A 15,300-nucleotide genomic window follows, 5' to 3' on the forward strand; every position below is an offset into this window, starting at 1 on the left:
TAAGGCACTGTTTACCCAAGAGTCATTGGTGTCCCTGCTCAGTGACTAACATGTTATTTTGTTTCAACACTAACCCCTAATTTGATCCTGAAAGAAACACTGACTCCTGCCAAAGCTAGACTAGCATCTTCGGCCGTATTCAGTTTGGTCTTGTTCTTTGTTTCTTCGTATCATCACACTGAAACAGCGTCCCAACATTTTAATCCCGCCTACATTTAGTAATTTCGGCCCCATCTTCTTGATTCTCGTTGACTCCTTTCATCTGCCATGTTGACGTGAGAGGAAGAAGTCCATAAATATGGGCTCTCCCCCTTTTCCCCCATGGACAAAGAGATTAAACAGTTTTTTAGTATACCTCTTGCGTCGTCTTTTTCATACTATTATCTTTGCAAGAGATTTTTCAATCATCCCATGCTGAATGGTTATATTGGCAATATTTCAAGAAAGAACCCACGCCACCAACAGCCGAGAGCAGGCATCTTCATCTAGGCTAACACCTATTTCAAGACAACCGTCGATATTCAAGCCTGTATATTCCAATTCACTATAACTATGAATCACAGCTACGAGGTACTATTTCCCAACGTGTATAACGTCTTATCTAACAATCAAAGAATGCCCTCAGACTCCTAGCGACGCGAATGCGTAAAGCCCGACCCGAAACCCCAGCAGTATCTCCAACCCATCAGGGAACAGCGATTCCTAACGATAACCACAATATGAGAGGGGTGCCCAGCTTAGTTGGAATGAGAGAGTGGCTGCAAATTTTGGGACACTCGGTATAAATGAACGATAGATTCCATTTGTACGGCTGTCGTTCTGACTAGGCCTAGGAGAGCGATGTTAATGACATTAATATCATCCACGTCGCCGGGACCAAGGGCAAAGGGAGTACCTGCGCGTTCACCCGCTCATTCCTGCATGCGCATGGTCAAAGAACGGGATTCCCAAAGCGGATAGGGCTATATACCTCACCAGACTTACAATGCGTCCGAGAGAGGATACAGATTGACAACCAGCCAATATCAGAGGATCTCTTTACGCAGTACTTTTTTTGAAGTATGGGAAGGCCTTGCTTCTCTGGGTCCAGGACAGGATGTCGAAACCACGAAACAGCCTCGGTACCTACAGTGTTTGGCTTTGTTGGCTTTCCATGTATTCATCAGAGAGAATGTTGACGCTGCAATATTCGAGACTCACCATGGCGGTGAGTATTATGCCACTAACGTCATACAGAAGCCCATCGTGACAGGGATTACCTCCCTTGGGATAGACCATATTAGGCAGCTAGGCCCTACGCTCGGAAACATTGCTTGGCACAAAGCAGGGATTTTTAAGGCTGAAGCACCTGCATTCTCGGTGCCACAGGAAACAGGAGCGATAAAAGTCTTGTGCGATCGTGCCGCCGAAAATAAAACGACTCTGACATTCGTTCCGCCTGATAATTGTCTCTCTACTGATGTCGGAGTGCTGAGTATCCCAGTACAGCGCCTAAATTCCTCCTTGGCACTCGCGCTATCTAGAATGTTTCTGCAGCTCAAAGCACCTGGCCATACAATGAACTCCGAGGATATTGCTAGGGGCATCAACAACTTTTCCTGGGCCGGGCGATTCGAGATTATAGAAGAGGGGACGTCTCAATGGTTTGTAGATGGGGCTCACAACGATCTGAGCGTCAAACAAGCAGCGGAATGGTTTTCAAACAACATCAACGTCCTAAATCCGCCGAGGTTAGTTGGTCAGCTTAGTTCATTCGCATCATAGGTCGACTAAGAATTGGTCCAGGTGTTGTGTTCTTATCTTCAGCCACCTATCTAAGGAACGTGATAGAGTGAGCCTCATGAACTGTCTAGCGCATGCTCTCTTGGAATACAATGTGAGACCAGATCATATCATCTTCACCATAAACCAGGTGAGAATGGATGAGTCCACGAGAATAGGCAAGTAACCAAGCTATTGTTGTAGAAAGGTGTCGAACTGACTATTCCGGTGACAGATAAAACCGTCACCGTGCCCAAAACGCCATTACGCAATCTTTACGCTACATACTCTTCGTCGTGGCAAGACTTCGATAATCAGGCCAAGGTCTTCAGTGAGCCGACTATTGAGGGGGCATTGAATCTCGCAAAACGAATCAGTGCACAAGAAGGTGGAATACAGGCTTTTGTGACCGGAAGCTTACACCTGGTTGGGGGAGCACTTACGCTTTTGCGGCCGTAGAGTGCTGTGACTAACTAGGTCTACGGGAGTGATACATACATAGTTATGGAACATCACGTCGCTGAAATCCAGAAATATATTATTCAGTACATATGTCCCGCTTCTATCAGTCACTGATTTATTAATATTTGGAGCATTTCTAAAGTGGACAAATATCATCTAGAATAGGCAGTTAGGAAAAATGCATCTCGACAGTCATTGTGTTCATTGGATGGTACGATGCTCAGAGAATATATGTATCTACCTAGGTAGGGAAGAGAAGCGGGTGCTCTTTATAAATACCCCGCTTTACCGCCTTTATCAGACCGCCTTCCCACTCCCCTCACAACCCCCTGACGGTATACCCGCCCTACCATTAGCCCAGCTCGGCCTTGTTAGTGACAACTTTTTTGGCAATAAAGTAAGTCGGGTCATGGTAGATGTGAGAGTCTGAAAATGATTAAAAGGGATAAAACTAATGAAACCTATTTCCAACAATGTCTCTTAAACAAAATGGAGCTTGGCTGAGACTGTCCGCCCGGGACATCCCCAGCCTAGAAGAGGTTGATCCTGCGGGTGAAGCCTAGAGGAATGGCAGTACTGGATTTGTCCAAGGTAGTCTACAAGTGGCCAGGAAAACGATCGAAGGGTATATTGAGAAAGATACAGAGTTTTCAGCCAGTCCTTGAATGCACCCCACCAATGCTTGTCGATATGAGAGCTGAAGGATTACTTCCAACCTCTAGCGTATACCCACAGAAAGGTTTATATACGCTACATAATATGTAGGCTGATGGACGAAATGTGATATATTGAGCAAGGGTAACAGTGACATGGTATATGACAGTCTCTCCCGTAGAGAGATGTTGTTCAAGGCCGCCTGTTTTCGTTCCTCCTCTCGAAAGGGCAAGCATCGTCGGTGGCTGAATATGGATATCGGGCAACCTATCCCCCTCTCTCTGACGAGCAGCCTCCTGCGGAGCTCTTATCGTCCAAGGCCTTGTCATTTTCATCCGCATTCTTCAAGGTTCAAGCATTGTGGGTGGGTGGTCAAATGTGGATAGTTGATTGAACTGGGAGGATGGTTGTTCGAAAGACTGATAATTTGACGAGGGTGATTGGAGAAGACTGATGGTTGGAGTGGTTGACCGAAGTGGATTACTTGACCAGTCTGCCGATTGTCCTGAAGCCCAAGGGCGCGCCACGGTCTGGCTGGAAGTGGTTGATCGGGGTGGGTGATGGAGTTGATTGATCGAGGTGTTGATCGAAGCCCATTGATCGACCAGCCTGCCGATTGTCCTGAAGCCGTAAGGCCCTCCACGGTCAGACTGGAAGTTGTTGCTCGAGGCGGTTTGATTGGAGGGGTTAATTGGGGTGATTGATCGAAGTGAGTTGATTGACCAGCCTGCCGATTGTCCTGAAGCCAAACGGCCCGCCACGGTCAAGCTGGAATGGTCGCTCGAGGGTGGTTGATCAAATTGGATTACTTGACCAGTCTGCCGATTGTCCTGAAGCCGAAGCCCGCCACGGTCAGACTGGAAGTGGTTTATCGCGGTGGTTTATCGGGGTGGTTGATGGAAGTGGGTTGCTTGACCAGCCTGCCGATTGTCCTGAAGCCGAAGCCCGCCACGGTCAGACTAGAAGTGGTTTATCGCGGTGGTTTATCGGGGTGGTTGATGGAAGTGGGTTGCTTGACCAGTCTGCCGATTGTCCTGAAGCCGAAGCCCGCCACGGTCAGACTGGAAGTGGATTGATCGAGGCGAAGTGATTGACCAGCTTGCCGATTGTCCTGAAGCCAAACGGCCCGCCACGGTCAAGCTGGAATAGTCGCTCGAGGGTGGTTGATCAAATTGGATTACTTGACCAGTCTGCCGATTGTCCTGAAGCCGAAGCCCGCCACGGTCAGACTGGAAGTGGTTGATCGAAGTGGATTGAAGTGGTTGGTTGAAGCGGTGGGTTGAAGCGGTGGGTTGAAGCGGTGGATCGAAGTGGATGGATGGATCGGATTACTTGACCAGTCTGCCGATTGTCCTGAAGCCGAAGCCCGCCACGGTCAGACTGGAAGTGGTTGATCGAAGTGGATTGAAGCGGTGGATCGAAGTGGATGGATAGATCGGATTACTTGACCAGTCTGCCGATTGTCCTGAAGCCGAAGCCCGCCACGGTCAGACTGGAAGTGGTTGATCGAAGTGGATTGAAGTGGTGGGTTGAAGCGGTGGGTTGAAGCGGTGGATCGAAGTGGATAGATGGATCGGATTACTTGACCAGTCTGCCGATTGTCCTGAAGCCGAAGCCCGCCACGGTCAGACTGGAAGTGGTTGATCGAAGTGGATTGAAGTGGTTGGTTGAAGCGGTGGGTTGAAGCGGTGGATCGAAGTGGATGGATGGATCGGATTACTTGACCAGTCTGCCGATTGTCCTGAAGCCGAAGCCCGCCACGGTCAGACTAGAAGTGGATTGAAGTGGTGGATGGATGGATGGGGTTACTTGACCAGTCTGCCGATTGTCGTGAAGCCGAAGCCCGCCACGGTCAGACTGGAAGTGGTTTATCGCGGTGGTTTATCGGGGTGGTTGATAGAAGTGGGTTGCTTGACCAGCCTGCCGATTGTCCTGAAGCCGAAGCCCGCCACGGTCAGACTGGAAGTTGTTGCTCGAGGGGGGTTGATTGTTAACTGGGGTGATTGGTCGAAGTGGATTACTTGACCAGCCTGCCGATTGTCCTGAAGCCCTAAGGCCCGCCACGGTCAGACTGGAAGTTGTTGCTCGAGGGGGGTTGATTGTTAACTGGGGTGGTTGATGGAAGTGGGTTGCTTGACCAGTCTGCCGATTGTCCTGAAGCCGAAGCCCGCCACGGTCAGACTGGAAGTGGATTGAAGTGGTGGGTTGAAGCGGTGGATCGAAGTGGATGGATGAATTGGCACTTGACCAGTCTGCCGATTGTCCTGAAGCCTAAGCCCGCCACGGTCAGACTGGAAGTGGTTTGTTGGAGTGGTCTGTTGAAGCGGTGGATCGAAGTGGATGGATGAATTGGCACTTGACCAGTCTGCCGATTGTCCTGAAGCCTAAGCCCGTCACGGTCAGACTGGAAGTGGTTGCTCGAGGGTGGTTGATGGAAGTGGGTTGCTTGACCAGTCTGCCGATTGTCCTGAAGCCCTAAGGCCCGACACGGTCAGACTGGAAGTGGATGACTGAAGTAGGTTGATTGACCTCCTCCTAATCGAGCTGGACTGTTGACTGGATGGTGGACCGGATGGAAGTTGACTTGGTAGATCCCTACAAGGCAGAGGAGAAACAGTTTCCCTGCGTCAGCCACTGGACTGGTGAGGTCTCCCGCTCATTGATGCGAGTCAAAAGAACGGTTGGGGTTGATGATGCTAGAGTTCTCACCTGGTATTGGGATCGAATTGACTCCATGATTGATGTGGATTGTTGACTTGGCTGGTTGGTTGACTTGGATGGTTGGTTGACTTGGATGGTTGGTTGACTTGGATGGTTGACTGGGTGGTTTGTCTGGTTGGATGGTTTGACTTGGATGGTTGGTATGACGGGATGGATGGTGGACTTAGATGATTGACTTCGCTGGTTCCCTTGGATGGGAGGTTGACTTGGATGGTTGGTTGACTTAGATGGTTGACTGGGTGGTTTGTCTGGTTGGATGGTTTGACTGGATGGTTGATTGACTTGGATGATTGGTGGACTGCGTGGTTTGTCTGGCTGGATGGTTTGACTTGGATGGTTGGTGTGACGGGATGGATGGTGGACTTGGATGATTGACTGGGTGGCTTGTCTGGTTGGATGGTTTGACTGGGTGGCTCGTATGACGGGTTGGATGGTGGACTTGGATGATTGACTTCGCTGGTTCCCTTGGATGGGAGGTTGACTGTATGGTTGACTGGATGGAAGTTGACTTGGTGGATCCCTAAAAAGCAGAGGATGAACAGTTTCCCTGCGTCAGCCACTGGACTGGTGAGGTCTTCCACTCATTGATGCGAGCCAAAAGAACCATTGGGGTTGATGCTAGAGTTCTCACCTGATATGCGGATCGAATTGGCTCGATGATTGATGTGGATTGTTGACTTGGATGGTTGGTTGACTTGGATGGTTGGTTGACTTGGATGGTTGGTTGACTTGGATGGTTGGTTGACTTGGATGGTGGACTTGGATGGATGGTGGAGTAGATGGTGGAGTAGATGATTGTTCATTGATGTCGTTTGAGGGGTTTTTCTTTTTGTTTTTCTTTTTCTTTTTGTTTTTTTCCTTTTTTTTTTTTCTTTTCTTTTTTCCGCGTTTGTTGTCATTGCCAGCCTGCCGACTCAGACTGCCCTGGAGCCGAAACAAATCATGGCAAGACTGCATGTGACTCAGTAAATATGTCTGTATTGTCAGCCCCATGTCATGTTGGTATGGTGGGACAAAGATGAAACCACACGTACCATAGGAATTGAGTGACGAGACAGACAACAAGAAATGATCTCATGAAGTGGGAGATCCAAGATGGAAAGAGCATATGATCGAGTTGTCTGAACAACCAATGTAAGTATGTGGAAGGAACAATGGAGAAAAAGTAGATAATCAGAACGTACAAGTCATATGATAGACGATGCACATGACAGGTGCCAGGTACATTGCAAGGAAATGATGTTGTGTGGTTGAGTTGCCTAAAGGATGGATGTAAGTAGATGGAAAGAACAGAAAAGAGAGAGCGAGAATAAACAAACCACGCAGTCATGTGATGGACGATGGGCATGGTAGGTAGGCCAGACGTCCATGGATGTCATGTTATGTATTTGAGTTCCAAGGTTGTCTGAAGGGTCAGTGTAAGGAAGGAACAAAGTCGGAAGTGGGTGGCATAACTAACCTTACATGTGATGCATGTGGACGTGATGCATGTGGACGTGATGCATGTGGACGTGACGAAGGCCAATGTCTCAACCTCATGGTGACAGTAGGCTTCATCTCACCGGATATCGATGTGGAAAGATGGGAGAAGTAATAAGGCTTAATCTGATGATGGAAAACACCAGTTGATGATGAAGGACCTGATAGAAGGTATGGGATGGATGAAATATTTGATGAAAGGTTTTTCGTGGTATGGGGATGTGGAGAGATGAAGAAGGAAGAAAAAAAAAAAGACGAGATGGGGGGGAGGAGGGGGTATTTATACCCCAAGGGTCTGGAGTAGCTCTTGCCTGGGGTGTCCTTCAGGTTATCCCCCATTTCTCAACTTCCCCTCTACAACTACCTGCTCTGTGAGTCTAGCCCACTTCTTATGATTAATGTAGTCCCTAGAGTCGTAATGAGAAGATGCGACAGTGCATACATTCTGTAGGCTTACACGACTAGATAATATTACCACCATACACCGACGCGGTTATATTCCAGCTCTGATCCTGTCCCGCTAGGTACGTCTCACGGAAACGCGTCGACTGAAGATACAGGTCGTTGAGATGCGGCCTCGGGGTAAGATTTATAGATCGCTAAGGTTACACGCTAAACTATGTTTGGCATGGCGTCCACGGGTACGTACGTGCACGGTCCTTGTGTCATGCAGTACCACCTTGGCATTTGAAGCCCCACCAGGTAAGTATAGGCAATACAGTCTACGAGGGAAAACGCTCTGGACGGTGCTTCATTTTTGGTAGGTGCTGAGGACACTTGTGGTATAATACAATAAGGCCGTCTGCAATCTCTATCTGGATTTCTCCAATATGTAGTAGTCCTCCTGATCATCGCTCGAAGCACAGGGGACGGGGAAAGTGGAGTATGGATACCAATGGAGGCGCAGGTATGGGAGAAGGGTTGATACCTATGGTTCCACAAGGTGAGTGGGAAACGAACAAGCGTTCGTCTAGGCACTATGGTCTGCGTCATTAAAGGTGTTCGTCGAAGACTGTGAAATACCGAGGACATCGCACGATAAAGCGAGAGATATAGGCACCACCGGGATACTCACCAGTGGAAGTGCAGGCACCGGGCGCATTGGATTTGCAGCCGTGACAGACATACTGAGTGTCGAAAGGGGGTGGCGGATAGGCGACAACGACATATCCACCGTGTATGTAGCCGAGCTCAGAGGTATTGAAATGGCCCTAGAGCTGATCTAAAAAGGCCAGGGCCGGACACTGGAGAGGACGAATGGGCGAAAACGGCGTCGAGAGAAACGGGGGCACTAGGGACAGTCTCAGTCAGTGGACTCTATCGCTATGGGGATAGGACAAGAGGATACAACCGCGACTGCCGGTGAGGGTGGTACGCAGTCACAAACGACAACATTAGCAACTCTGAAGAATCAAGTAGACCAGGACACACAGATGCCCGGAGACCGAGGGAGCACCACAAAGGGAATAACTGCCGGGTCTATCATATCCCCTCGGCACCAGGTTTACCCATTGAGACGGCTAGTTATGCGGGCAACATCAGACGCGAACGAAGAGGAAGGTGGCTGGGAGCAGGCCGTTGTGGATACACGAAGACGGGGTGGTCGTATTTGTGGGCTTCATGAAACATAAAGCAATGCGGGGAGATGGCGGGCTTTGGTAAACGAGGTCGACAGGGTGAGTATTCCGGTGGATGGGATAGAGGGATGCGGCCAATTGGGAAATGTAGGCCAGAATCCAGAATGTGAGTTGTTGAGAATGTCTAGGAAGAGGGATACCAATTGAACCCTGGGAGATGAGAAATCCACATGTAAACTCTTTGGAGCTACTCAGAGACCATAGAGCATGAAAGTTCAGTTGATTGATAGAGTCACGAAAGCTGTTCAATAAGGAGATAGAGGACGACACCAAGCTACAAGAGAAGCATTTGTTCCAGAAACCCCCCAGAAGCATAGCGTAACTGACGTGAGCGAGAACCCCCATGTTGTAGATTCAGTACATGATGGCGTAGGTCGGATGGGGTACGTGTTTTGTCGCGGGTGTTGAGAAGGGTGCGCGTGGCAATGGAGCTTTTGGCTTGGTCGTAAATCGCTATATTTCCTGTCCATGATGACCTGTTATATCCGAGTGTCACAGGTGTTGGGAGCCTGTCGAAGGCTGGTTGGCCATTGGTTGAAGTCGTCGGTACCCGCGAGAGTCTGAACGAGCTCGGAGAGCGAGGGGTCTTGGAAATCGGAGGAAGGTATCGTGGCGGCGGTGATGAAGAAGAGCCGAGATGCTGGGGATTGAATGATCTAGGTGTAAACGAGAACGCAGGTTAGCCCTGCCGGAATGCGCAGCATATTCCGCCAATGAGAACCGGTTTCAAGTTCGAAAATCTCAGGGATGGCCGAGTAAGGTGTTGGTTTCGCGGTCGCAGAATGTGGGTAGCGACAACAAGGTGTGCGTAGATGCGTAGAGGATACTGTACGACCATTAGGAAGTGACACCACTGCACAAACTCGAGCTCATGACCTCTTTAGGACCTAGTCAGGTTACGGCGAATCGTACTTGATCTTGTCCCTTGTGGAATAAGACCACCCTAGATTGGTGTCGTGTTCATCCGTGGAAATGATAGGTCTCTGGTGGTTATGGTGTTATCCTAGGTCCCAGCACGGTCCTTGAGTATCATCATAACCACAGGCGTTGCAAAGCGTTTGGTCACAGTCTGGACCCGGGCGCCATTCTGATGTTTGGGTTCGGTTAGAGCTATGGCAACGATGAGGGCGGGCCTCGTTCTGCAGGAAACACGGTAGTCAGCCATACACGGTCCAATATCATAAAATAGAACCTAGCGGGGGATGAGACCCAGGAAGAGAAGTTTCGATACCTTATTCAAAGCCCCCTTCGCTTTTGGGCTGATGCGGAATTAGTCGTCGTATGAGATGCGAAGGCGGCGCAGTGTGTATGAATATCGGTGAAGGGACAGGGGTGGTTTTTGCTTTCAACTGTTCCATAACTCTGATGCGGATATGGAACACGGTTGCGGCGATGCGCTCGTTGACGGTTGCTCGACGTCCGTGGCGTTTAGGCTCGTCGGATGTGTCGAGGTCTCCAAGCCACTTAGCGAAGAGTCCTCCGCTGGTGACTCCAAAGATGGACTTAGATCCATCAAATATCTTAATATAGGTCTTGAATGTTCCAGTATGTCTTCACAATCTCCAACTTCGGCTCCGTCAAGCTGGTCGCTTTCATCATCACTATCATCGGTACTATAGCCCTCAAGTGTCCTCATTGCTCGTGCTTCTGTGCTTATGGAGCCTTTCGGTTGTTTTCAAAGCTTGCTGGGGCAATTTTAACTCCACGCTATTCATTGGTAATTCGGGGTCATCGAATTTCTTAATATCCGCGTAAGTGTATTAGGAAGTATCGCACCCTAGCTTACATGGCCTCACGAAGAATGCGTTTTGTCAAATATGACATTTAGACTGGACTCATTATGTTTCATTCTACGCCGATGGTGAGACACTTGCGGCAGGCTCCCGGGACACCATAATCCGGCTCTAGGATCCCATTACTAGCATCGTAGGGAGAACTCTTTGCGGGCATCATTATCAGTTCGAGCAGTATCTCTCATAATGGACAGCTTCTAGCATCTAGTTCCTATGGCAAAACCGGAATCCCTCCACGGGTGGGGTGGTAAATGGTCTCTGCCAACCAAAATTCTCACCATACCAGAGCGCTGACAGTGTCGCATCCACTAACATGTCTGATACTGAAACACCCGGACTTCATACGGGTTTTGGTGATTTTGTGAAGAATAAGGACGAGGAATATGATGTCGAAGAGCTAAACTTGAGTTTCAGGAACCTGTTCATTTTATGAGCTTAAGGCGTAACGTAGGTACCATTCAAAGCTTACTATCTGTTGCAGCCTGCCCCTGGGCTGGCGAGTTACACACTAAGCCAAAAGGACCACTATATCTGAGCGTGAGCGTCACGCTCAGATATACCAGGCTCCGATATATATTGTGCGTGTCATGAGACTATCACCCTTAGCAATCATAGAGATGCAAAAGAACAACGTCCGATATACTTTAATGATCCTATATTCACTACATGGCATCTGCTAGCAGTGTGCGACCAGACGTTTCCTACTTTCCGCATGCTTCTTCAATTGAATATGTGCCCGTACGGAGGATGATATACCACCAAACGGTTCGGCCCGTGACCATAATTGAATCGAACCTTGTAACGCGCATGAAAATATATAGTGGTAACGTAACGCCTTGAAGTTCAAGAATACAGCGTTTTACATAGTGAAACGGTCTGAATCGTCCCTACTCCCTCAAATGTTGTATCAGCATGCATGTATAATCTTGTGATCGACTCGTCGCATAGACCCGATATGAGATTGGTTGCCATAGTTTCCAAAGAGAAGACGACCGCCGGTTCGAAATGAAACATGTCTAGCGGCACCATTGCGCGTAAATAGGTGGTGTCGGGGCAGGCACTTTGCAGGCGGTGCCCAAACCAGACATTGTATAAAGGGATCCCGAAATAAACGTCATGATAATATAAGGACATCGGAGAGTGTTCCAAGGTTTTGCGCGACTGAGGAGAAGTCCAAAACATTAGATGGAGGGATGGTGGTCTCATGCTTCAAGAGGGGCATTGTGTTCGCCTCGGAGATCAGAGGCGAGGCAGACAGCTCATCCCATTTGCTTGCCGTGCCGATGATAGGGATTTTGCGATCCAGCGAAGGCCGATATCAAACGTTAACGAGAAGAGTATGTGGTAAGATCCACACAGAGGCTCGCCGACCGAGGGTCTCGCATTGGTGGTTCGACGGAGGGGTTGGAGGCGCCGTCGAATGGCGTCCCCAAGCAGAGGCGACTGCTCTCTGTCGAGCATCGAGGGAACTGCAGAAAATAATTATGGGTTTTCTTGAAGAAGGCGAAGAAGGCGACTGTTCAATATGCTGCTGTTGGGCCATTCCGGTCTGTAGAGCAGGCGAGTGAGCCAGGATAAACGGCTAGGCCATGTTTACAATTTTGGTCGTCGGGCGCCTAAGACAATAGGATGTTGAGCGCACGACAGAATAACCCATGGGCTCGAATCAAACCTGCGTCGGAAGCGATAGAGACAACCTACGCCGCGTCTATTCCACTATCCATGTATACAGCTCCGATCAGAGCCTTAACGTCTATATGTACTTTCGTCGAGAGTTTTTGTTTATGGGCCTTTACCGAATTTTTCACCGAGATTAACGGCGTAACCGACTTACGAGAGGTAGAGCCTCTCATTGGGATAAAACTATCGAGATTAGCATCGAGAGTAGCACCAGCAAGTCATTTAATCTAGACTAGTTTGTTTCGGCTATCGGATAGTAAGCCTTTATACTACCTCAATTATATAAAAGAGAGATAATACCCTATTGTGAACTTTAGGACTGAATCTCTTAAGGACTTGTATAGCTCGACGTGACAAGCCACGGAAACTGCGCCATTAGTTTTCTGCCATTTTTCTCCGCCAGGTCTGGCAAGAGACATCACCAAGGCTCCCGTTCGCGATTTACCACACTTTCAGGTGTGTCGCCATGGGCTCCCCAAAGATGCAGAGCTCTCACCAATGCTCAGACTGCCCGAAATCGTATAAGTCGTTGAGTCATTTACATCGTCACCAGACAACTCGTACGTAGTACCTTTCCGTTCTTATCCGACCCAGCCTTTAACAAGGACCATTGTTTCAGATCGCCCCAAACTCCCGTTCGCCTGTGCATTTTGCCTTCGGGAATTTGCAAGGACGTAAGTTTGCTCCCCCTTACTCTGTTGGTAGTTTCACTCTTTTCTTCCCTTCTCAACTTGCGAAGACGTCGAATCGCCAATCTTATATGTCGATATCAGCATCAGATCATCAATTAACATTGATTTAGGGACACAATGCGTCGTCATGCCCAAAGGTGCTCCCAGAGGAACAACCGTAGGTTGCCGGGCAGGAACAAGCGTGGACCTAAGAGCACCGCATGCGAACGATGTGCTCGCGCCAAGGTCGCTTGCAATAAAGAGCACCCATGTGCAAGGTGCCAGCAATCGGACTCAGCCTGTCACTATGCCCTTCTAGAGTCGACTCAGCCCTCTGCCTCTATGCGCAGAGTGAACAGCGAGACAACATCTTCTAAGCCAACGGACCGTCGTACCCTACCATTCCAGCGACCTGGGAGGTCAAAGATGGCCATTCCATTTTTACTTACTTATGCCGACCCCCAAAATTCATTCTGCGATTTTCGAAACACTACTGGACCAAGCTCGACCCTAGCTCAAAGATCGCCCGGATATAATCATGGGATACCGAGTTTGGGTGGTCAGATCACTGACCCAGCCGACTACGTACCTAGCTCGCCATATCTCGATGGATTTTGGGATTTGTTTGGTTGGCATGACACGACTGACTGCCAGGAGCGATCGATGGGTAGCCATACTCGGTCCTGGATATTTGACCTGCCCGAAGACCCTCTTCAGGACCGTGTCAACCGGGCGCTCGATGATCTCCAGGACTTTGAAGAGGGCTTCCGCCAGCGAAATTCAAACAGCGAACCATCTGACATCGATCAGTTTCGACACGAGATGTCCACACAAACCTTATGTATTACCATTGATGCATATTTTGAATTTGTTCACCATAATTTCCCTCTAGTTCACCCGCCTTCATTTGACCCCCACAATATATCGACACACTTGCTTCTGGCAATATACATTGCTGGATCACTGGTTCTTTCGCCTCGATGCAGGCAATCTATCAATCTGGTTCAAAGGTTCATTTTTGAGACTGATGCGATAGATGACATCATCTCTAAAAGGTCCACCTTGCCAGTACAAACAAAGATGGAAATTCTCCAAGCGGCGGCAATTATAATATCCGCTGATGTTGTTACCGATAGTTGGTTGGTACAGCAAAGGATTTGCGACCAATACTTCCCCAAGTTATTAAGCGCCGTCCGTGTGCTCTCACTTACTTCAATTCGAAATAACTGGGATATACCGTCAACAATGGGTATTGAAACGGACTATGAGGCCTTTGTCCAAAACGAAATCATGGTCAGGTGCGTCATTGCTTCTCCTCGTTCTCCTCGCTTGTTTCCACTAGGCGAGGCCTCTAAGCGTTATTTCCGATCATAGGATCACTGCGATGACCTTCCTTTTGGATGGGCAGTTCTTGATATTCCGTCGCATACACCCTCGATTATCTCCTGCTGAAATGACAGGTGGCCTCCCATGTGTGGATGAACACTTTTCAACGAACTTCGGCTCACAGTCTGAAATGCATCAGCTGGCAATGGCGAGGCCGACAAGACTGTCCCTTTCTGAGCTACTCAATATCCTTATGCGGCCAGTGTGGCACGGCATAGACAGTGAGGAAATGCGAGGCCTGAATATCCGTAGCCTTTTTATGGGAATTTCAGGTACGCCGAAGATCAAATTCCCCTGGACAGAATTCCACTAACAAGCCAATCACAGGCCTGCATAACATAATTTTTACGGCACAGAAAAACCAGACTATTCTTTATCTTTCAGATAGGATCGAGACGGCGCTCAGCAGATGGCGAGAACTGTGGGATGATCTTATGGAAAGAACGACCGACCAGCAAAGGCATGAGGTTGGTTTCATGAAGTATGCAATGGAGTTCTGGTGGCTTGCAGAAGCTATGCTTCGTGTAGACCACGAAGGCTTATCAATGGGCCATACAGCTATTTGGTTACGGGAGTCCCTGCATGAGGATCTTGTGCGACTCCAGAGAACCGGTCTGACTCAGAAAGCATAGGTCCGTTCAGAGCAATCAAAAATAGAACAAAGGCCATGCTAGATGAAGCCACACAAACGCACCTGATCATATTGCATTAGGTATTACGTAGCTTCGTAGCTAGTCTGGTCTTACGCGTATCGAAACTTTGGAGCCCATTCTGCCTAACGTTTCCCTTCAGCCCATCTAACGTATGGGTATCGTGGGTCCTCGTGGGTTAGTAATTTTGTTAGTAGACTAGCTTGAAGGCAGGTATAAGTAGCTACAGCATTTCCGTCCGGTGGACGGTTCACTTCTGATATCGAATTAACGTAGCGTGGACGGATTAGTGTGTACACATATAGGTAAGTAAGAGCGACTATGGAGCACTTCCTCTTAGAGATCGATAGAGGGGAAAGTACCAAGAATTCCCCTTTTGATTTACATCACTTTGACAAGGCTCGAT

General features: G+C 48.8%; 5 protein-coding genes across 5 annotated transcripts; all 5 read left to right on the forward strand.

Annotated features, from left to right (window-relative positions):
- Positions 1–1,557: 1,557 nt before the first annotated feature.
- Positions 1,558–2,220, forward strand: N7489_000120 (uncharacterized protein; the record flags this gene model as incomplete). Its single annotated transcript, XM_056705876.1, has 3 exons — positions 1,558–1,730; positions 1,786–1,912; positions 1,966–2,220. 3 exons carry the CDS (start codon positions 1,558–1,560, stop codon positions 2,218–2,220), a joined length of 555 nt encoding a protein of 184 aa, XP_056570178.1.
- Positions 2,221–3,650: 1,430 nt separating this feature from the next.
- On the forward strand, positions 3,651–3,953 carry N7489_000121 (uncharacterized protein; the record flags this gene model as incomplete). The annotated part of the gene is made up of 1 exon (XM_056705877.1): positions 3,651–3,953. One exon carries the CDS (start codon positions 3,651–3,653, stop codon positions 3,951–3,953), a length of 303 nt encoding a protein of 100 aa, XP_056570179.1.
- Positions 3,954–8,402: 4,449 nt separating this feature from the next.
- Positions 8,403–8,708, forward strand: N7489_000122 (uncharacterized protein; the record flags this gene model as incomplete). Its single annotated transcript, XM_056705878.1, has 1 exon — positions 8,403–8,708. One exon carries the CDS (start codon positions 8,403–8,405, stop codon positions 8,706–8,708), a length of 306 nt encoding a protein of 101 aa, XP_056570180.1.
- Positions 8,709–12,996: 4,288 nt separating this feature from the next.
- On the forward strand, positions 12,997–13,769 carry N7489_000123 (Zn(II)2Cys6 transcription factor domain-containing protein; the record flags this gene model as incomplete). The annotated part of the gene is made up of 2 exons (XM_056705879.1): positions 12,997–13,682; positions 13,751–13,769. 2 exons carry the CDS (start codon positions 12,997–12,999, stop codon positions 13,767–13,769), a joined length of 705 nt encoding a protein of 234 aa, XP_056570181.1.
- Positions 13,770–14,103: 334 nt separating this feature from the next.
- On the forward strand, positions 14,104–14,876 carry N7489_000124 (uncharacterized protein; the record flags this gene model as incomplete). Its single annotated transcript, XM_056705880.1, has 3 exons — positions 14,104–14,156; positions 14,233–14,516; positions 14,629–14,876. 3 exons carry the CDS (start codon positions 14,104–14,106, stop codon positions 14,874–14,876), a joined length of 585 nt encoding a protein of 194 aa, XP_056570182.1.
- Positions 14,877–15,300: the final 424 nt, after the last annotated feature.

The sequence above is a fragment of the Penicillium chrysogenum genome, assembly GCF_028827035.1.
Source record: "Penicillium chrysogenum strain IBT 35668 chromosome Unknown utg000001l_segment0_segment0, whole genome shotgun sequence".
NCBI lineage: Eukaryota > Fungi > Ascomycota > Eurotiomycetes > Eurotiales > Aspergillaceae > Penicillium > Penicillium chrysogenum.